The sequence below is a fragment of the Vigna unguiculata genome, chromosome 6 (assembly GCF_004118075.2).
Source record: "Vigna unguiculata cultivar IT97K-499-35 chromosome 6, ASM411807v1, whole genome shotgun sequence".
NCBI classification, from domain to species: Eukaryota; Viridiplantae; Streptophyta; class Magnoliopsida; order Fabales; family Fabaceae; genus Vigna; species Vigna unguiculata.
Genome location: NC_040284.1, coordinates 34,146,454 through 34,169,177, shown reverse-complemented (window position 1 = coordinate 34,169,177; position 22,724 = coordinate 34,146,454). Strand labels below are relative to the sequence as shown.

General features: G+C 34.4%; 3 protein-coding genes across 5 annotated transcripts; 1 reads left to right on the top strand and 2 right to left on the bottom strand.

Moving 5' to 3' along the window:
* The first annotated feature begins 3,301 nt into the window (after positions 1 to 3,301).
* Positions 3,302 to 5,698, top strand: LOC114188118 (transcription factor TCP8). Its single transcript, XM_028076650.1, has 2 exons — positions 3,302 to 5,147; positions 5,313 to 5,698. Exon 1 carries the CDS (start codon positions 3,618 to 3,620, stop codon positions 5,133 to 5,135), a length of 1,518 nt encoding a protein of 505 aa, XP_027932451.1. The 5' UTR covers positions 3,302 to 3,617; the 3' UTR covers positions 5,136 to 5,147; positions 5,313 to 5,698.
* A 3,239-nt stretch (positions 5,699 to 8,937) lies between these two features.
* On the bottom strand, positions 8,938 to 14,467 carry LOC114186647 (protein EI24 homolog). 2 transcript variants are annotated; one of them, XR_003605123.1, is made up of 11 exons: positions 14,171 to 14,467; positions 12,967 to 13,117; positions 12,466 to 12,518; positions 11,378 to 11,512; positions 11,191 to 11,254; positions 10,994 to 11,079; positions 10,830 to 10,912; positions 10,322 to 10,398; positions 10,062 to 10,177; positions 9,295 to 9,433; positions 8,938 to 9,181 (listed from the first exon to the last, which is right to left on the bottom strand). XR_003605123.1 is itself a non-coding variant. In XM_028074614.1 (11 exons), exons 1-10 carry the CDS (start codon positions 14,332 to 14,334, stop codon positions 9,367 to 9,369), a joined length of 996 nt encoding a protein of 331 aa, XP_027930415.1. In that variant the 5' UTR covers positions 14,335 to 14,466; the 3' UTR covers positions 8,938 to 9,181; positions 9,328 to 9,366. The 2 variants fall into 2 exon arrangements, 1 of the variants encoding a protein (XP_027930415.1); XM_028074614.1 differs by having other exon boundaries at positions 9,328 to 9,433; positions 14,171 to 14,466.
* A 1,682-nt stretch (positions 14,468 to 16,149) lies between these two features.
* On the bottom strand, positions 16,150 to 22,389 carry LOC114188049 (probable magnesium transporter NIPA4). 2 transcript variants are annotated; one of them, XM_028076542.1, is made up of 10 exons: positions 22,234 to 22,389; positions 21,822 to 22,133; positions 20,899 to 20,955; positions 20,306 to 20,396; positions 20,074 to 20,234; positions 19,856 to 19,983; positions 19,622 to 19,759; positions 17,748 to 17,840; positions 16,685 to 16,790; positions 16,150 to 16,582 (listed from the first exon to the last, which is right to left on the bottom strand). In XM_028076542.1, the coding sequence occupies exons 2-10, from the start codon at positions 21,976 to 21,978 to the stop codon at positions 16,473 to 16,475; spliced, it is 1,041 nt and encodes a 346-aa protein (XP_027932343.1). In that variant the 5' UTR covers positions 21,979 to 22,133; positions 22,234 to 22,389; the 3' UTR covers positions 16,150 to 16,472. The 2 variants fall into 2 exon arrangements, with proteins under 2 accessions (XP_027932343.1, XP_027932341.1); XM_028076540.1 differs by having other exon boundaries at positions 21,822 to 22,386.
* Positions 22,390 to 22,724: the final 335 nt, after the last annotated feature.

Here is a 22,724-nt window from a genome sequence, read left to right as displayed (position 1 = left end):
ATCCTAGACTAAACTTTCAATACCTACCATATATAATACCAACTCAATTATTGTGATAATTAAATATAATTGTGCAGTGAGGAATGAATTTAATTTTAGGTTCCACGGGATATAAATCAAATCAATCTACATGGTCATTGAATTGAATCAAATTTTTAAAAACTAATATAATTAATTAAGACAAAATCATGATTGAAACAGATTTTTCTAAAAAAGGTGATACACTAAATTTATCAATAAAGATTAGTAAAAAAGAAAGAAACTGAGTCCATAATTCAAAATATTTGCATCCAACTGTTCAGCATATTACTTAACCATTAAATAAACAAAAATAGTAAACATGGTTTGCTATTTAAAATGAGAAATAGTTAACTTTGTTTATTTATTGAATATTTTGATTATTTATCTTTGTTCCATGAAACTGGGAACAAGAGAGGTGAAGTGGGTGGCCTATTTGCAAATATGATAATTCACTTCCTTCAATTCTATAATTCGTCCGTGACTCTCACGCTCTATACACTCGCGTCCTCTGCATTCCGCTGCCATTCTCAATCACATCAAAATATGAATATGAATGTGTATTTCATTTTCTTGAAATACATGTATTTTTATATTTCTACTGATTAATACTCTGATAAAAGATAGAATAAAATGACACCATCACTGGTTTATTAAAAGGAAAACGAAAAAGAAAAAAAAAATTTCTCTTTAGAAACATAAATGACAGGTACATCAATTAACCTTGAACTTAAAAATTGAAAGAAAAAGACAAAGTAGAATGCAGCAAATCTGAGATGGGCCTCACCAAAATCCCCTTTGAATATGGATGGATAAATTTGTAAGACACAAAACTATGAAAAATAAATAGATTAAGCAACCACAGAAGAACAAGATCATAGTAATAAATAAATAAATAAAAAATAAAGAACATAGAAAAAGTGTGCAAAGGTGTGCAAAGGTGACGTTGCACAGAGAGCATAGCATGTAGAGGGAGGAGACTCAAACTCTGAGAACTGAAAAGTTTCTGAATTTTTGCAGCTTTCATTTTTTTATTTGACCCTTTGCTTCCTTGGATCCATGCACATTTTCTTCACAACCTGTTGCTATGTTTTAGATAATTAATGGGTTAACACACAAAAAAAATAAAAAGTAAAAAAATCCAAGTGATGGCATGCTTATTATTAATAATAACACGAATTAAAAACTAGAAAAAGGAGAAAGATGAAAATATGTATTAATTGGTTGAGGAAGTGTGAAGAAATGTTGAAAGTGCACGAATAAAAGTGAATCTTTTTTATTTATATTTTTTTGAATAAATGTGTTTGCATGGCTATATTTGGCAAAGCTTGATTAGGAGGAAGATGAGATTTTAAAAAAGGAAAGCAAGCAGGAACAGAAAGAAATAAAGATTGGCACTGAAATACCACTGATAGGACCTAGTAAACTTATTTTTAGCAGAGGGCACAGATTTAGATAACACCTACACCACTCTTTTTTTTATTTTTTTTTCTATCATCTTCATTTTCAATTTCAAACACATCTTCTCTGACAATTTCTGTCACACCATCATTTTCAAACCACACCACTGCTATTTCATATTTCACCACTCTTTTTTTTCCATCCCTTGGAATTTCCAGCAAAATTGAACAATAATAACACACACCAAATGGAGAAGTCTCTGTCAAGAACCCTTTTTTTTTATAGGAAAGAACCAAACAGAGGTGGTGTGATGTATGAATAGTAATTTTCACTGTGACTGTCCTCACGTAGCAGGCACTACAGTGAAATCAATACTCATTTACCAACATGCCCTTCAAAAACTACTCATTTTTTTTTCTTCTTTATTTATGAATTAATTGTGATCTGAGTGATGATAATGGCAACTGATTTGTTGAATTTAATACTGTGAGGAGAGGTTAGAGATAAAGACGAAGGTTTGGTTACTACATTTAATTATGTGTGATCATTATCTGTACAAACTCAAATACTATAATAAGCCAAGGGGGGTCCAGATTGGATTTAATTATCTTTTTGTTTTTTTTAAGCTCTGCTGATTGGTGTTTTCAATATTTTTATTCAAGATTTCTAAATTTTGATACCAGAATAATATAGTGGCTGGAAATATAAAAAAAGTAAAAGCGATAGAGACACGCATCAAGTACTGTTTCCAAGTTTGGTCACCAAAGTTGTGACAGGACAAATTTGTACACTTCATAAAAATACAACTCAAAGGGTCGCAGAATACACAAACTTTTCATCTAAATTTTTAAATCAGGATGGTACAACTTATATTTCTCCAGCTGGAAAACATTATACAAAGTCTTAAACGCGACCAATGAAAAACGATCAATGAAACTGAATGTTTACTAATTAGTCAAAAAGTGTTAGTGGTTGGTTGTTTTTTTTTTTTTTTCACTGTTTTACTTTTTCTCTCCTTGATGGAATATTTAGACAGAAGGGTTGACATGTATGTAAATATTGGAATTACTAATACGTAGTAACATTTGAAATGGTTGCTTAATGGTCCTCCTGGCATGTGAGTTTGAAGGGTTTGGATTAAGGTGAAAATGTGGTAAGTTTGATTTACCGTATTTATGAAAGGATGAAACTAATTGCACCCTATATTTATGGTAATGTTTCATTATCAGTTTTCTTCATTGGTTTAAACTGGTGCACAGAGTTTTGACATTGTAGTATTGTAATTTGATTTAGTGAAGAATTAAAATAAAAAGAATGGTGTAAAAGATAATGTTGCGAACATAAGAGTTGTGGATCCTGATTTGAATTATCCCTCCGTTTTAAGGTGAAATGGTTTTGTTTCCTCTGAGATTGTTGAGTGTATATATATAGTAGGGTAAGGCATTTTAGTGATAAAGGTTGCGGTTTTGGTTAGTGAATGTGAGATGTGTGTAATAAGATGAAATTTGATTTAAAGAATATAAAAGGGATTGGATGTGTATGATTCCACAGTACATACACGTTAGCCTAATTTAGAAAGAAATTAGATGTTAAGTGAAGAATATGAATGGTTTGAGGAGAGGGGGCAATTGTGTCTTTGTGAATGATCCACTAATGAAAAAAGTGAGAGAAAGAGAATTAAAATATAGAAAAAGTGTGGTTTGGGTAGGGATGAGCTGTCTGGTGCATTAGATGCTTTTATCTCATGTGTATTCATTCTATGTATCGTATTGTAGTATTGTAAGCATTAACAGTACCCGTATAGGTATGTATAGCAGCATTAACCATGTCTCACCCACCCACTTCATCATCAGATATTTGTTTACTTGAAAAGGAGATTGAAATGAAATGAAGAGGAAAGAAAGAGTTTTGAAACGAAGGGTTTAACTTTACGAGACCCCACGAGTGGCTTTGGGTCTGAGCAGAGAGAGAGAGAGAGAGGGTCCAAATTTAAAAACTCTTTCTTTCTCTTCTTCTCTCTGTGTCTTTGTGTGTATGGGGACGATGGAGAAAGAGTTGGAACAATGGGGCTCATCATTCATCATCCCAAACCATTCCATTCCATTGCCTTCAAACAAAAATTAAAAACAAAAAAATAAAAAAAAAAAACACACACACACACAAGTAAACCTGCTCAGACCCTTCCCCACCAAAACCAAATGGAACTATCAGATTTGCAAAACAACAACCAAAGCAACACCAACACAAAAACAAACACACAAAGTGCTGTTGCTTCTGCTGCTGCTGCTGTTGTTGGAAAACACCATAATCACCAACAATCCTCTTCTTCACATCTCCCATCCCACTTCATCTCTTCCACAAACTCTTCCTCTTCTTCTTCTTCTTCTTCTTCTTCCAATTCTTCCTCCTCCGCCTCAGCTTCTTCCCACATCATCGATGCCTCCCTGGCCATCGCCACCAGATCTGATGATTCCGCCAACAAGACCCAACAACTCCCCGCCACCGTCGCCGCGCCCTCCCCCGCCGCCAACCCCCCCAAGCGATCCACCAAGGACAGGCATACCAAGGTTGACGGCCGCGGCCGCAGAATCCGAATGCCCGCCACCTGTGCTGCTAGGGTTTTCCAGTTGACCAGGGAATTGGGTCACAAGTCCGACGGAGAGACCATCGAGTGGCTCCTCCAGCAGGCCGAGCCCGCCATCATCGCCGCCACCGGGACCGGCACCATCCCCGCTAATTTCTCCACACTCAACGTCTCCTTCCGCAGCAGCGGCTCCACGCTCTCGGCACCGCCCTCCAAGTCCGCCCCGCACACCTTTCACGGCGCGCTCGCACTCGCTCACCACCCTTACGAGGAAGCCTTTCAGCACACCGCTTTACTTGGCTTCCACCCTCACGCTCACGCTCACCAGCAGCACCAACAGCAGCACCAGCAGCACCAGCAGCAACAACTTCTTTCCGCCGATCAAATCGCGGAAGCGCTTCCCAGCGGCGGCGGGGACTCCGGCGACAGCTATCTCAGGAAACGCTACCGAGAAGATCTGTTCAAAGACGATAACATTAACACCCAATCACAGAACGAGAGCGGTGACGGTTCTTCGCCTAAAACCCCGAACCTACAGCTACCGAAGCAGCAGCAGCAGCCCCAGCAGCAAAACGAAGCTGGTTCTGGGCTTCTCAGGCCCACGAATTTGCTACCCGCCACAGCGATGTGGGCCGTGGCGCCCGCTCCCGCGAGTGGCCCTCCGGGCAGCACGATTTGGATGCTTCCGGTAACCGCGGCTTCTTCCGGTTCTGCTGCAGCTGCCGCTTCAGCTTCTGCTTCTTCTGGTGGTGGCGGTGGCGGTGGCGGATCCTCTGCGGGTTCGGAGAGTCAGATGTGGCCTTTTCCTCAGAGTGGTTTCATGCCAAGATTCAATCTTCCGAGTGCGCTTGAATTCCAAGGCGCACGTGCGGGTTCTCTGCAATTGGGGTCAATGTTAATGCCGCAGCAACCCTCTCAACATCTGGGTCTCGCCATGTCCGACTCCAACTTCGGCATGTTAGCTGCCCTTAATGCTTACTCTAGACCTGGTTTCAATATTAATTCAGACAATCATCATCCTCATCACCATCACCACCATCACCATCACCATCCCTTGGAGCATCAGCATCAACATCAACATCAACCTCAACCCAGTGAGAGTGGAGAAGATGCTCCTAATAGCTCCCAATGAACTCTCAAATTGGTTAGTTGGTTTCGTTTTCATCTGTAGATTCTGTGCTGTAAATATGTCAAAAGTTCAATCTATATATATATCCCTCCATTTAACTTGTATTTTGAAGTTGTAATTTGTGGAGGAGGAGCTGCAGTTTGATTATTGGATTTCTTTTTCCCTTTTTTTTTCTTGCAGATTGGAAGTTGAGTTGAATGAATTTGTGATAAGTGAGTGCTTTTGAAAAATCCATGGATGGATGCATGCTTGCTCATGCTCATCACAGTTGAGTAGATAATTAGATGTCGTTCTTATTATGCTTTTTTTTATTATTATTATTTACATTTTTTGCCCTTCTTTTCCTTGGGGAAGTGCATTTTCTTTAGCTTGATTTGGAGATCTTGGTGTTTGGTTTTGGTCCAAAGGGACTTAGGAGACAGAGAGAGTTTGTATAGAAGGAAATTTGTCTTGCTATTTTTATTTACTTTATTTGCTTCTTCTCTTTTCTTTCTATGTATGACATCATGAAGAAAAAAATTAAAACAAAGGAATTTAAATGGAAAGATTTGATTGCCTTCCTTCCATGCTCCTCATATATGTTTTTTGTTTCTTTCCTTGTATAATTCAAATATTAGCATATACTGTATCAAACATGCTGCCAATTTATTTTCCTTCTAGTGTTATATTATTAAATGATATTTCCCTTTTAACTTTGTTTGTTTGTGTGAAGTTATTAAATGAATTAATATGAAGATTCCTCTTACAGCAGGGAAGTGTGTGTGGCCTTGTGAAAGAAATCATTTTTAGTAAAATTGTAAACAGAAAAGGATAAAATAATTAGAATGGCAGGAGACAACTAAGCAAAATAGGATTGTGAGGAAAGAAAGGAGTGTGAGGCCAAAGGATATAAATAGTAATTCTTGGTAGCTTCACTATACAGATCTCAGTTACTCTCACTCATGTGTGCCTTTGAAGATAAACCTCAGGAGATGTCAGAGGATGGAAGACATTAATTTCCACCACTCTTCTTTTCTCACTTCCAAGAACTTCAAAATTAAAACCATTTGTTTTTCTTTTTGAATCCTCACTGCATATTTATGAAGAAATTATAATATGTGATGTCAGAAATTGAAAAAAAGGGAAAAAACCTTGAATTATTAGTTCAGTCTTATACCTATGATATTGGTTGATTGTGTATAGGTTTAGGAAATGATAGGTTGGTTTGACATTGATGATGGTGTGATATTTAAAGAATTGGTGATGTAAAGATGATGAAAAAAAAAGGGTAGGTATGTATGTAGAGTAGATTGGTGAAGATAAGTGGATGGTTTGTGAAAGGAGTGGGAAAATGGGAAAGTTGAAGATTGAATAATAGAGATGGGAAAAAGACAAAAGGAAGAGAAAGAGAAATGCATAGATAATGAAGAAGCAGGACGGCAAGGAAAATGACTCTGGTGTTGACTTTAACAGTCAATTTCAGATTACTTACTTACTACCCTCTGTTCATTGCTCAATCATTCTCTCTTTCTAATTTTTCCGTTTTCATCACCTCACACTTTTACCCTTATTTCCTCTCTGCATGTACAACAACAACAACACTCATGCTTTGGATTCCCAATTTTCATTCTTTTTTCAATTTCCAAACAGAGAACGTTAAGGCGTGAACACTTGATAATCTTGTATAATTTTAACTAAAATATCAAAAGCATGATGTTTCAGTCATTTCATAACATGTGGATATGGCATATTATGATTGTGATTCACGGGGAAACAAACACCATAGGATACCCCTAACTTTCTACTTTGTTACCAGACAAAACTAAACTTTCACTCACTTTACAGTAAAATTTACCTTTTCTTATGAAAATAAAATTAAAAAAGTCTCTGGGTTATCTTTCACACCTTGGCAAACCGCAAATCCCGGTTTGAAAATCTATGAAATTTGGTATTATAATATATGATGGTAGTGGAGTAGTACTAAAATACAAGTGTTTTAGTAGGAGCAATGTTGATAATGAAAAGCACTAGTTTTGACCTAAGGTTTAAAAAACAATTATTTAGTGTTTAATTATTATATGGATATTGGAAGACGTGTTTTGGGGTTTTCACTTTATGTGTTTAAGGAAAGGACATGGAGGAATGATGATGATGATGAGAGAGAGAGAGAGAGAGAGAGAAATGAACGGCCAGGATGGATTGCAGTGATCCATCGATCAAGATGTATTAAGTATTGGGTGGGGACCACCTCACCGAATATGTGAATAGCGAATCATAATAATACTGCAATGAAAATAAAGTGCCACGCGCTTCACGTGCTCCAATCATATGCCTCCCAAGTGCGGGTTTGGTTTGGAGCAAAGCAAGTGTGATTCTGTAACAGTGCCGCGCGTGGTTCTCAAACTTATGGGACAATGATTCTCTTCTTCCCACTCTTCCACTGCTTTTATGTTTTTCTGCTAAACTCTTTCAGACCGCATAACATAACATGTGAAATAAAAACAACACAAATAATATAAAAAATATTTGTAATTGTGCCAGTAACAATTTTTTATTTCATGAAATTTATCAAAATACGAATTCTTACGAACTTCCCTTTACTTAATAATTTAATAAATGCGGAAAGCTATGTTAGAGAGAAAAGGTACTACAGAGTGCGTCCTTAACATTTATTTCTTTCTGAATAATATCTTAAATATTATTTTATATTCATGTTCTGTGTAATGTTTTAAAACTTTGATATACTTTATTCAATTGGAATCCAAACTTCACTGTACATACGAGAGGTTTAAGTCAATGTTGACATGATGTACCGATTTTAACCTTTTATATGGTTAAACGTAAATTTAAAGAAGTGGGCAACTATAATTAAATATATCTTGTAACGTACATCTCAACACATATAATATAATAACTACTAATTAGGTATTAATTTGTATTTTAATTACTCAAAATTATATTTTATATTGCATTAGTTGAGACTGAGATGACTGGAAGTAGAGGCTAAGTTTGTTGTTAAAAAAAAAAGCATTAGATATAATATATTAGATATTAACTAAACTAAAATATCTTCTAGCATTCTTGGGTTTAATAGAATATACGAGTCATTAACACCTCTAAAAACAAAGACAAAAAAAAAATGATATCGTGAAAAGGTTAAAAAGGAAAAAAATATTATATAAAACTAAAATAGGAAAAATTGACTTTGAACAATTTTTGTCATGGGTATTCAGTAACAAATTTCATTACAAGGTGGAGTGAGCTTACCAAAAGGTGGAGTGGGAATAACAAATCCATAAACATATAAACACAAGTAATATCTATCACTGACTCAAATGGTTTTAATCCAATTCTTCATATTCATATTTTTCTTTTTCTATCTAAAGGACTCTGTTTCTTTTGAAGATTTTTAAAACAAAAATTGAATACTTAACTATTTCAACTACACTACTTTTCAAAATTTGTAGACGTGATTTATATGGAAAATATAACACTTTTTGTATTAATTAAATCAATCAATTTTTTGTTCGTGAATAATTCTGAATAAATATGATTTACCTTGATCTAACATAAATATAATGTTGTCCTTTTAGTTTACATGGCATTTAATAGATGTACAAGTTGATATCTGCAAATAAAATTTATTAATTGGATATTTAAATGGATACCTCGGTGTACTACTGTATATGTGTCCACAAACTCATAATTTATCCATAGCTGTGGCACAAGAAATTGTTTAAGTTTAAAAACCTGAAGTTTTTTATGTACACTCACACGAAACCACCGAGGATGTTGTTTTAGAGAAATCAAACATGTAATACGAGAATAACAAAACAAATCTCAAACCCTGACATTAGTATTCCATCACACTGCTTCAAAGATATATGCACACTTGAAATTTGAATGTTGTAAATACAGCATGGTTTGTATGAAATGTTAGGAAGGAGTAGATTCCTATACAGTAATTTTGTCTGTAATGTGGTCCAGTTTGGTGATTTTGGATCTCTCTGCGTCTGAATTCTGAAATCACGTGTGCAACCCATCACATCAGTTGTTACATAAAATTGGTCCTACACCATTAAACAGGAGACAGATATAGCAAAGGAAACAAATTGATGAAGTATTAGAAAAAGTTGTTCATGTGCTGAATAACTATTTGCACAGTAAAGTATAACATAAATACAGGCTTTGAGGACAAATCTTTTTGTGTTCTCACTTGTCATCAGCAATGCCAGAATAACTGACCACGACAACCTTATTGTTCTTTTCTGTCTTGCACCTGGTCCCCTTTTTCCAGAGGTAAAAGAGATAACATCCACAACCTACACAAATACCAATCACTTTGGCTAAAATCACAATACATCACTCATTAATTCGTTACCAAATTGCGATTCATTCATTGCATATTCTACCTCATACTAAGAGTAAAAACACACTCTTGGATAAAAGATAAACTTGATCATAAGCTACAATAACACACAATCATTTAAACTATAACAATATAACATTAGACAATTCCTTTTCCACGGGAAGAGTTTAATATCTTATAGTAGCAACATAATAACCATAATTTTAAGAGTTCTAAACAATTTGACTAGCAGCATTTTCCATCTATAGCACATTGTGAAGATTTCAATCAAACAGACAAAAGTAACATTAACTTTTAACATATATTTTCAACTTGAAAAATCCATGTATTTAGAGGCAGCAACAAAGAAGAGGTGAAGAAAATGTATGGTTACTAACAAGGATTTGGTAGCCTCGATTTCGTCAAATTCAACAGAAAAATACAATTTTCATCATCATTGAAACAACTGACTCACCGGAGTATGTAGTGTCTTCAATTATCATATAAAATCATTAGGCATTACTCTTTTGGGTCTACTTGCCTAGTAGCTAAGTTTATTAATGCAATGTCTACAGCAAAAGAATAAGTAATGAAGAGCTTACGACACTTTGTCTGCAACATAAAATATTGGAAGTCTTTCCACTCCAGCAGCTCTCCACTTATGTTTTTCGAAGGATATTTCTTGCTCTGACTCTGACCCAGTTGCTGTTAGAACAAACTGAAATATACAAGGGATGTTTATAGTTCAGTATATAGTTTATTCATGATATTTTAGTTTTGAATATCAAAAGGAAATGAAAAATATATAAAAAATGGAGGAGACAAAAAGAACTAGAAGGGAAATAAAACACAGTCACCATACCAGTGGGAAAAGTATAGCCATAATCCCATAACTAACAAGGGGAGAGAAAAAGAATATGGCCAAAACACATGGGCTCCCTGTGAGGACATAAGTTACATATTAATCTCAAATATCATGCGAAACATAGGTAAATTATTGGACAAAAAAAGTATTCCAATGTAGTTTATCATTCTTCAAGATGATAGAATTAAGAATGAATTTTAAACATCAGCAGCTAAGGAGACAATTTCAATATGAATTATATGGATTCTGCTAACTAACTTCCCACCCCACAATGTTGAAATTCTCCAAACCTCATCCATATTCCCTTAGTCATCATCCTTCCACCTACAACCTATAACTTTGTCACTTACACGTGTTACAGAGACTGATTATGATTTACCTTTTATCACATAAAATCAATAAAACCAATCAAAGGAAACCCTCATGGTCTAACATGTGAAATTCCCTTGCCAAGATGATTTGTTAATTCCCCCAATTAGGGCTAGTTGATTTCAAGCATACTCACCGAATCCCGCAAAAAATGGCCAGTAAGACTCAAAGTAGTCCAACCTTCTGTCAAGAGCCACTTCATTGAAGTTCCATTTGTACCTAATGAAAAAAACATATTTAATGAGCATGCATTCAACTATTAAAGACATCAAATAACAGATGAAATTACAGACCACGTACTCGAAGCAGTAATATGCATACATCCAGGAAAGGAGTAAAAAATTAATCAGCTTGCCTATATATGGTATGAGTCCTGTTGCATATACCTGCATATAACATCAGAAATAGCATATCTAAGGATTATTTTAACTGCATATCAAAGCATTTATATGTTTATCCTACACTCATGGAAACTGAAATTGTAACAATTTTAGTACCTCAAGGAAAAAAACACTCAAAAGGAGTATCGAGTACACCTGCTGTCCTATTCCGATCATGACCCTGAATTAAGTAAACACGGTAGCTGAACCTTTTCCACTATTTACCCCGAAAAGAACTGATACCACCAAATAGAAAATAAGAAAAAATATTGCTCTATGAAGTAACTATTAATTAGAACTCTACCCTCCCAAGCCAGACGGTCCTTTTACATGATGAGCATTTTGTACACTTGGTGAGTTGTTTTGGCTTGAGCCTTTCTCTACAGTCAGCTTAGATCTTCCCATTGCAGCATACCCATACTTGGCAATGTCATTGTACCTAAAAACAATCTATTAGTAATTCTGATAGGAATAAATCTTACCTTTCATAGGGAGACTGATATATTCTGCAAGAAACAGGAAAAGAAAATATAAAAAAAGAACAAGAGCTCCCAACTGTGGAGAAACCTCTTAGCCTTCTCCTTTCGTCTTACTAACCAACTAACCCCACTCTCGCACACTTTCAGAAGTCATGTTAATTTGGTTTCAGTTCACAGAATAAACCTATACGGGCTTCAGTTTTGGAACCTCAATTCCATCAGTGACCACCCTTAAAAGCTGTATTGACCTCAGGGCAGAAGCTTGGAATTGGCCTCTGATGCTTCTCTCCTCTTCCTAAGTAACCTCTTCGACTGAAGGGGAAAAAGTAATCAAACACATCAAATATGCCATAATCAAACACATCAACTACATAAGGACTGAAAATTTTTCCTGCCCTAGACATCCAGTCTAATGGATTTCTACTCTAGGAAGCTCACTATTTGATGCAGTTCACTTGGATTCAATTCAATACACGTGGAATTGACCGTAAAATCTTTGCTGTTTGGATCTAGGAGTCTCCATTATGTTTGCCATTCATTCCCAAAATTTAGAAGGTGAAATCAATGAATGCTGCGGATGTTGTAATCCCTCTTACAGGTCAACGTGCATTGCCACAAGGAACTTGGTGATGTTCCTGACGAATTGACACGGCTTATATATATTTATACACACAATACACATATATTTTAGAAAATATGATCAAATAATATTTCTACGTTCCGATGTTCTTTTCATCTTTGCAGAATATCTAGTCCGCTTAAGAGCACTTTGTTTACTTTACGTGGTTGACGAAACTTCAGACATGTACAAATATGAAAAAACTTGACAACGAGCATAAACAACAAAGGTCAGCCCAAGATATACAACATGAACATAAAGATGCAAGACAGATTATTAAAACGAAAATATTACCAAATTGTGCTGAGAACTATGCTGAACACGTACAATGGGTAAAACCATAGCACCTGCAGGGAACAAAGAGAAGGACAATCACAACAGATTAAATGGAAAAACAAATTCAAAGTTGCAGCGTTTTTCTTGTGCAAACTAGATACATCAAAATATTAAAAATGCATTGCATCAAAAGAAAATGAAAAAAAGAAAAATCCTCTCAGGAATTATGCAACTTGCATTGCAAAAATTGACTTTTGAAATTTCATATGTCCACTAGACTTTCCATGCTTTTCTCATCAATAGATTCTTCCAAATTGGTTCAGCAATTATGCAAACATTCAAGGCAAGACTTGTCAAAGTTGCATTAGTTCAGGATAATCAATAGATTCTTCAAAAATAATATGAATAATGAAGATCCATGTGTGTTCTAATGGAAAACAAAATCAACTTGGAGAGAAACACAACAAAGTACTTTGTATGGTCAATGTGCACTTTAAAAGTAGTACATTTTATACTTACGTAACAGAGCTGAATGAGTGCAAGACGTAAGAAAGAATAAAATTTCAAAGTGCCACCTAAGTCACACAGTTCATGAGAAACAAACTGTGAGCATTGACCAGGTAATATCCACCACAATGCAGGGATCACAACTGACTTTAGGACGAATATACTGCACAAAAATTTAAAAAGATTTTCAAATTCTTATACAAGCTAAAAGTCAGATTCTTGATTTGTGAAGGAAAATTCATAGATGACAAAAAATATTCAGGTATCAACACCAAATTGTCAATCAGATTTCTTCCACTCGTTACGTCAAAAGTATACATAATCCAATTCTTGGCAGCAAATTATTATTCACCGTGTTAAAATAAATTGAAGCTAGTTCAATTATTCATGAGCAAAGCACTTATAAGGGACAAACAGATCTCATTTTGCAGACCTTGGCCCCTTCAAAACCCACTCATTCAAGCACAGCCAGCTAACTTACCTAAAACTCAAATTGAGACGTATATTCCAGTAAATTGGAGTAAAAGACTGATTTTGTAGAAAGGCTGATGTGAAAAGGATTATCTATCAAATATTTCAGTTCTGAAAATTCAGTGTGCCCAATTAATGCCTATTAGTATAAACATCATATCATAAGGAGCATATGAATAGACAGATTGGAATGATAAACTCTAACTATATGATTCTCAAACCCTGAGCACCGTGAACTCCATTATACGCGGTTGAGAATGAATGAAAAACAGAAATTTTTAATTTTTCACACGGAATAATATACTTTTGTGAAAACTACTGAAGACTGAATCAAGAGGAGCAAAATGGTACTGACACCACTATCAAGACGATAAATGTTTGACAACAATTTCCATAACAGGTCTGGAAAGGAGACTAAAACGTTAAAACTGTAGTAAATTGTTAAGTCTATCCCTCAAAGCTTTCTTATTTCTCCCTTCCTTATGAAGAACCAGGTAACAATAACCCTCCTCCGTTATCTCCCCGTGCCCCAACAACCCAATATAGCAAATTGATCACACTCCCAACACAACAAAAGACAAGTAACAAAGGTTGTCTAACATCCATTGGATTACAAAATTTGATTTTTTTTTTCCCAGTGCAGAGTTGTGGTAATTTAGAGGATTGGGTATGATTTTTTGTTAAAATGGGTAAAATGGTGTGTAGGGAAAAGAAAATTGCATGTGATTAATGGGAAAGAAAATACCTTCCTAAGAAAATGAAACCATTTAAGAGGAAACATTGGCCAGTTCGCATCAAAAGGTTGTTGGACCTCATACACAGAAGAACAACGCGGTGAAGGCAACAAGCTTCTCCTATGCCTTCTAACCACAGAGAAGCAGCCATCTTCACTTTGCCGCTCACTTCCATTCTCTGTTTCAGCGAACAAACCAAACAAAGCAATCGCAACACTCTTCAGAGCCCTTTTACTTCATCACGCACGCAACTTTCCAACTCTCTTCCTTTGAATTTTGTTGTACCGTAGAATGGAACAATTTTTTTTTTCTACTTTTGTTGTATTAGATTTTACAGTAACTTTATTTTTTAGTAACTACCTACCGACTTATAATCTTAAATCACATTTTTTAAAATATTATAGTCGGAATAATATATTCAGGCATATTTTAAAATATATTTTATTCATTTTTTACATTTCTAAAATAATTGAAAAAAAATTGTAATGGCGTTACGAATATTTTCATACGAGGATACTTTTTCACGGAATAACGACAATTCAAATAACGAAATATAATTTCCATAAAAGTAACAGATATTCAGAAATATTTTTTTATAACAGCATAACATATGATTTTGAATTTATAACTAGTATTTTTATCTTATGAAAACGGAAAATTTTTGCAACAACAATATTTTCTTATATATTTATAATGAACATTTTAAGTTGGAATGTAATATTTATAATATTTGTATTACATATCAATTTTAAAAATACTTTAAGATGAAACAAATCTAATATAGTTTATAATGTAAAATTAAAACCTATTAATTCACGATAAGCTAAAATAATAGTAATATTAAAATTTTCATTTTGACTCCTAAAATGATAAAAATATAATTTAGAAGACAAGGTTCAATAACATAAGCTATGGTTTGTAAGCGGTTTAAAATTATAATAAAATTTAGATTTTGATAAATAAATGTTAACATAGTTTTAAACAATTTATATGTAATTGTCATCTCACTTTATCCTTTTAAATGCATCTCCTCACAAATCTTAAAATTCAATTTTAAATAGCAAAGAATGTAAAGATTTTGATTACTTTAATGTATAATAACATAAGTCATAATACAAATTTTTTTTTTTTAACTTGTAACTATGTGATTAGAGTGCACAAACTGCCTATCAAATCATTAATTTTAATTAAATTATTTTTTTTTGTTCTTGAATTTATCCATAATAATTAATAAAGACAATTTCACATAAACAGTTTTTTTTTTTTAAATTACTCTGTTTTCTTTTTCTTACTTATATTTTACCTCCAATCTACCAATTTATTTCGGTTAAATTGTAATTTTAAAAAAACAATTTAAACTTAATAAAAATTGAAAAACTAATTTGGAAATATATAGAGTTAATATAAAGTAATAAAACATCAGGAAAGATAATCTTGCCCCTTTAATAAGTTGAGGGTAATTTAATATATAACTTCCAAAATTTGTAAAATTTCAAAACCTTAGTAGTTTTAATATATATATATATATATATATATATATATATATATATATATATATATAACTTACAAATATAAAAAAAAATTAAAAGAGGTATTACGTATCCCATGCGAGTTTTTTGGTTTTGTTCTCAAAGTCAACAGCTTAACAATAATGGATTGGATTTTAAAATGTTAGATCTTTCTCATTTAAATTCATCCTACTTATCAAGAAGAAGACGAAGAGGTCTTTATGGAGTAAAACGATGAAGAGTCTTTATGGAGTAAAACGACGGAAGAGAGCCCAATTACGCTACGCCTTAGTGTTACTAATCAAATAATTATTTACTAATTTGCGTTTCCAGCTCCTCTTTTTAACCTCTGTTGAGGTTACTCTGAAATTTCTTTTAGTTTCTTCAATAGTCAAGAAACTCCCATTTGTGGCAATAACGAAATAAAAATAGAATGCAAGTCTGTAAAGAAAAAAAGAATGAGGCAGAGAATGCATTGGAGGTGGAATCTACAAGGCCGATTTCCATATTTAGGATACGGAGTTGAAATGGCAGCAGAGAGTGTGGAGTTAAAAATTTGATGATGAATATTTTCATTTAACTGAGGTACACTATATATAATGAATGTGCAGAAAATTACATTGGGCTTTGTCTCGGGTAGGGAAGGCAAGATCAGACATCCTTGGACTCCAACTGTCTGTATCAGGAAAAAAATATGACGGGGAGGGAAATAATGAGAGTAAAATACAGACGACGAACTTGGCAAAATCCCTCCCCACTGCCTCAAGCTCTTTTAGAAAATCAACATCTTTTACAAGAAATAGTATCATGTTGATCTCATCGATTCTTGCCGTCTAAGAGGAATGCCTTCACCACCATCAAACCCATCCTCTTCTGAATGCTTACCAAGTCTAATAGATGGAGATGTCTGTAAACCTGCACATCAACTTATTATTAATTAAATACGTCTCAAGATACGTATGAGCAGCAGTGTCGTTAATAATATCAAATTCATACTGTAAAATCGCTACATCATACCATCAGCCATATCCTTAGTTTTGTGCAGAAGAAAAGTTCCTGAAAGAATGGTCACAAACCCACATATTTCTGTGATAACTTGCGTTGGACTTTGCCTATCCCAGTCCTGACATCAAAGGTTAACTTTCAAAATATGCCACACTTGACAGACATTCAATGTGCAAGAAACAATTTAACTGCTGTCTCCAACATTAGATGCATGACAATTAAATTGATGAAATTAAATATTTGCATCTCCGTAGGGAAACAACAAAAGTTGCTTCACAACCTATTGAATCTACACTCGCGTTTATTCATAAAACAATCTACCTCGCACTTCATTTGTAAGCATTTTATCACAGAGGTATAGGCAAATAAAACTAGGTTGACATGGCTATTTATAAGCAACAACCAGCATGAATATCATGTGAAAACACCAAAACAAAATGATATTAAGCCTTATCCTAACAAACTAACAGCAACAATCCATCCTTTCCCCATTAACGGATTGGTTACACACTCCCTCCAACCAATGTCATAATACTTTACCATAAATCATATCTATATTATTGACTCTCAAATCCTTCGTAAAGGTTCCACCACAGTTCCTCCTGGTCACTCTGCATTTGGAAAGGAGATCGGGCTTTCCCACCAATTGATCCATTATCCTAATTGAGACTTCTACAAGATTCCTTAGTACATGAATAAACCTTAACAAACTAACAAGTAGTCTAATGACAATTGACAAAAGTATAGCATACATCTAAATAATCAGAGGGCTGGAATGTCACCAACTTTCAAGGAGCAAATAAAAAAGAATTTTTAAGTCTGATCTTCTCTGCCTCTATTATTAATATCTTTCATAATGTTGCGCTCTATTTTACAGTCTCAATGAAAACAATGGAATTTTAAACAAACATTAAAGTTAAGAAAGAAAGATACTTAAAACTTATATCCTGAAGGAAGCTTTAAAACACATTAAACAATATAAAACCAATACTGATTATTTTAATACAATTGATAGGATCTTAAAGCAAAGCAATGTAGTGCCGTCCAAGAATACCTGTTAGACAACAAAACTTACCTTAAACATAATAACACTAGCCACAATGGTGAATGTGGTGAACATGACATAATATATAGGAGATACCACAGCCGTATTAAAAGTATCCAGTGCCTGATTGCAGAAATGGAAAAAAAAAAGACATATATCAAAAGAATGATAAAGCAGGAAGTATTCAGCATACCCCAAAGCATGTGACGAAGGTGCATAATTTTATTAAGCAGCAGAACCATGACAAAATACATCCAGGACCATGAAAACATAGTTTTATCCTAATACTGCAAATTCAAACGTTAAATCCATAGAGAAAATGAACTTATTCTTATAATAAACACTCAGATACCTAACCAAAAGTTGTCAAACTCAAGACTCTACATAAACTCGTGAAGCTTCTAAAGACTCAACTCGTAAAAGTTTTACCTAATATAAAAAGATGATATTGAAAAAACAATTAATGACATATTCCCATAACATAATAGTCTTAGGGAAAAATCAACATTTCAACTTTAAAATAAACCAAAATAGCATTTACAAAAATAAAGTGAGATAGAACATTAGTACTAAATGAGATCAAACCATTTAAATGACCAAACAATAAATTGCACAAAAAATTAATAAAGTGAACATTTTAAAAAGGAGTTAATTTCATCAAATCATTGACCTTGGTAAAACACTATAGCTATGGGGTCAAAGGGGATAGGGTGGGGGTAAAAAATTACATGAGTTTCCTTAACCCAAGTTCGTAGTGACTCAAGTTTACATGAGTTTAACAAACCGTCCAGAATTTATCTAGAATAGAGTTTGTAGTAAGTTAATACATTTTCTCTACCTAGAGTCAAAAAATCACTGATTCTAAGTGTTATCTCGAGTTTGACAACCATGCATTAACCTTCCTTTATGTGCATTTGTTATTTCTAATAAATTCCAGCCAATAATATAGAGTGTGTTGTTGACAATTATTCCAGTCTTAAATTATAAAATTCATCACACTTGCGTTCTCAGACCTTCTTCCTATGTTATTACCCAACTTCAGCCTTTTGAATATTGATCAACATCTCAATTTCAATTCACTAATTTACTGATTCAAGAAAAAAAATAGACTAAAGACTTGTTCCTCATTCCTAATGATGCAAAACACAAGATTTGAAGGAATTTATAGCGGAACTACCATGGCAAAATATTTTCAGTGAGCAATGGTTAATGCATTCACTATTTCTACTCTCCAGATTAATATTTTCCTTCCTTTTTGTACTAATTAAAATTCCTTTTTGTCTTAATAAAGTTATTCTGCGCAAAACCACTCATTCTTATTATATTTTTACTAAAAATATGATAGATACATGTTATATTCTCCCTCGTGTTATATTCTCACACGGAAAAGCCAAAGTTTCTATGTGCATAACTATTCTAACTGCATATGTGGGATCCACTACAAAATGAAAGTGATTTTGAATTTCCAACAGTCCCCATGCCATGCCACATGGGTGAAACTTGGAACTTTAGCTTCAGGGTTTTCCAAAAAATACTAAAAGATGATGAATTCTCGGCCAACTGACAAATGAGAGTCACACTGCTCCTTTTTACCTTGTTGATCTTCCTCATTTAGCTGTCAATTTTGAAGTCAAATTTGGGGACTTTGTTTATCATTTAAATGCAAGCACTTCACATTTTTGGGGACTTTCTTTATCATTTAAATGCAAGCATTTTATATATTTCCCTTGTTTACAGATTTGATACTATGTGACCAACTATGTTCTTTATTTCTAAACCATGGGACAAAATTTCCAATCAACCACAGTAGTTTACTTAAAGATCACAAGGTCATATGTGATGGTAACATGTTAAAAGTTAAAAGACTTGCACAACAAATTATGGTTCACGAAAAACAATCGTACCTTATTTAAATAATTCATTTGGGTAAGAACACAAACAGTTACAACTAGAGTGAATGCCCAAGTTTGAGGGAATATTAGCTGATTCATCCCAGACAGGGTTAACTTAATGGCAATTCCAAGAGCCTTAACACTCATAACCTGTTAGAAAGGAAAACCTTACAATACAAATACAGGGGGGAAATAACAAAGAAAAAACGACTATTAGAAAGTCATCAACGAGATAATGACACATACCGTAAGAGAACCTACAAGGGAACAAACACCAATATAAACCATTATGTGTGTCTGCCCATAGAGAGGAATGAAGTGGAAGATAAGGATAAAAGTAGCTGTTATAACTGAAGCCGCATACAAGAGAAAAGCTGCAGAAGAATGATCATGTTCTTGGTTAGTCATTCAATACAACATTTATTGAGTACAGGGAGTGGTATACAACATAGGAACATGGCTACCTGGCTCCATAGCAAGATCCCACACTTCTGTCACAGATTCAATTTCCCGTTCTTGAGGTGCATGCAAAACAATTGTTGTAGATCCCACAACACACAAAACACAACCAAGAATTCCAAAAATATGTAGCCTCTCCCGTAAAATAATATGAGCAAGAGCAGCACTGCAAGAAAATGTTACGAGTCAGAATATACCAATAGTCAAGCAAGAATTTGAAGCTAAGTGGTATCATGCCTGATAATAATGCTGAGAGCACCAAGTGGAGTGACCAATATAGCTGGAGCAAATGCATAAGCTGCAAAATTGGCAATCTCTCCTACAATCACTGTTGAAATTACAGATGTGTTAGAAAAGAAATTGAATCTGCTTAATATAATAAACAACTCGTGTCAATAAATTGTTCATGGAAATTTCGTTAACATCTTTAAACGGCCTGTTGTCCACGTTGAACAATTCCCTTGGAAAATGAGTGAAGAAAATAAAAAGAAAAAGTTAGACTGAATAGATGAAAGGTACAAACTTTAGCAACCTTTATTTATTTTTGTGCTTAAATTTGGGTTATAAGTTCCGGAAAATGGAACACAGAGAGATGAAGGGGAAAACACGTATATGAATGATCTTTGGATCAGTTAAGGTTCTGCATAGAACTGAATCTATATTTATTAAGCATAGTGATTACATTACTTTCTGCATTTCTAAAATAACTGCAAACTCAACAAAACTATAAAAAAAAGGTGGGAACTCGAGGGATACGCTTAGGAAAGGAAAAATCAATACATTCAAGTCACTGGTCCTATCAAAACCAAACAGAATAATGTATCACTCACTTGTTATCATTCCCACCCACCAAAGTGGCTCGTACAAGTAAGAATAACCTCCACTTCCTGTCAGATAAAATTGTATACTCAGTCACTATTGCACATGACACACAAAGGAGACCATGAAGCAAAATAATAGAACCTAGTAACAGCACGATAACATAAGTGCACTGACTTGTACTATATCCATCCTAACAGAAAGAGCAAATGCCAGAGAAAAAGAAACATTATACAACAACTATTTGTAGATTAAATAATTCAAAGAAAACGATAAGCATGTAAGTAAACAAACAAATCTAACGGTGAGTCAATCGAGTTGACAAGCCACCATTTCATTTAAATATTAAAAAAAAAATGTATCTTCAGGAGAAGAGTAAAAGATTTCCCTACACATGAGTAGCAAGGGAACAACATGTAAACGTTTAAATAGCAACCAGTTTTTCCACCACGTTTCCAACATTTAACGCAGGAACTCAGGTCACACAAACTCCATTTTCTGAGTGTCGGTGAACGCACCGCGAAAACAATCTAGATCTCTCTTCACTTCATCCCCAGGGGCACAAGAAAATAATTGTTGAAACGAGATAAAAAAAAAAAAAAAAAAAAACTGTTCCCATTCCCTGCAAGCACGTCAGAATAATTTAAAAATATCACCTAGTCTGCTTATTCCACACAGCGCATCGAGTTTAAACATGAGAGATTTCAGACAATTGAACTCAGGTAGCCAAGAGAAATGAAGAAAAACCTACAGATCCCCAGAAAATTTAACCTAGACCGTTCCATACACTAAACCAAACAAGTGGAGAAAAACTAAATAGGCAGAGATCAGTGAAGCATGAGAAATAAACAGCAGTTAAAATCAAAGGCAGTAGCGAGTAAAAGAACTAGAAAACCAAAATGAAATGCAATCGACGGTGAAGAATGAAGGATACCGGCCCTGAGTCCACTGGCACCAGCCTTCTTCAAACCCTTCTTTTTGACAATGAAGCTGGCACCGATGAAGAAGCTGGAGGAGAGAGCGAGGCATAAACCCTTTATGTTGTCGGAGGACATGCCCTCGCGCCAGCTGGAACCCGAAGAACTCGCCATGGCGGACGCAAGAAGAAGCGAACCAAAACCCTAGCCGTGGGTGCAGAGCGAGATCTCGGGCGGAGAAACGAAACAATCAAGAATCTAACCCTGAATAGGGTTTTCGGTGGTGGATACAGCTGTCACAAAGGTTCTCTCCCTCTGGATCGGAAATGCTTTGCAATTGCAATTGCATAAGCATAATACATTGAGAAAGGGAGAGAAAAATTGGAAGAAATTTAGAGAAGATAAATAAAAAGTAGACACAGTTTTTACAGTGTGAGTGAGACTGCTAACAAGGTCGTCGACTGCAACACTCCATTGTTGATTCGCTGCTAATCTTTACTTCATCGGGAATTACTCTCTTTCTCTCTCAACTTCTCTTCTTTTCTTCCTACCCTCCTTTTTCTTCCCCCTTTTTTTTTTCTTTATCTATCACCATTAATATGAATATCTTTATTCTTATTATTCTTTTTATTATTATGGTTGCGATGTCATCTTTAGAACAACCAACACAATACCATTCATTTCCGCTCAAAAATCATACACTTTTCATTTACGCCTTTTTCTCATTTTTCTGTTTAAATTTAAAAACGATAAGAACTATATTAATAAATAATTATTTTTCTCCATAGTTTTTGCTGATAAAAACAATTATGGACTGTAAGAAAAAAGTTCCTAAGGATCTAAAATTTTTTTTGCCGTCTTTGCTTATTTTAGAATCCAAAATTGTCGATCAAATCCATGCTGATTTTTTTCTTATGTTT

Bases quoted from the DNA above. Each gene is read 5' to 3' on its own strand.
- LOC114188118 (XM_028076650.1), top strand. From the start codon at position 3,618: ATGGAACTATCAGATTTGCAAAACAACAACCAAAGCAACACCAACACA.
- LOC114186647 (XM_028074614.1), bottom strand. From the start codon at position 14,334: ATGGAAGTGAGCGGCAAAGTGAAGATGGCTGCTTCTCTGTGGTTAGAA. The intron at 13,118-14,170 runs GTATTTTCTTTC...ATTTTTGTGCAG, and splicing joins GGTTTCATTTTCTTAGGAAG to TATATTCGTCCTAAAGTCAG. The intron at 10,399-10,829 runs GTGAGTATGCTT...ATGTCCTCACAG, and splicing joins GCCATTTTTTGCGGGATTCG to GGAGCCCATGTGTTTTGGCC.
- LOC114188049 (XM_028076542.1), bottom strand. From the start codon at position 21,978: ATGGCGAGTTCTTCGGGTTCCAGCTGGCGCGAGGGCATGTCCTCCGAC. The intron at 19,984-20,073 runs GTAGCCATGTTC...ATTCTTCTGCAG, and splicing joins GGATCTTGCTATGGAGCCAG to CTTTTCTCTTGTATGCGGCT. The intron at 19,760-19,855 runs GTATGTGTCATT...CCTTTCTAACAG, and splicing joins CCCTTGTAGGTTCTCTTACG to GTTATGAGTGTTAAGGCTCT.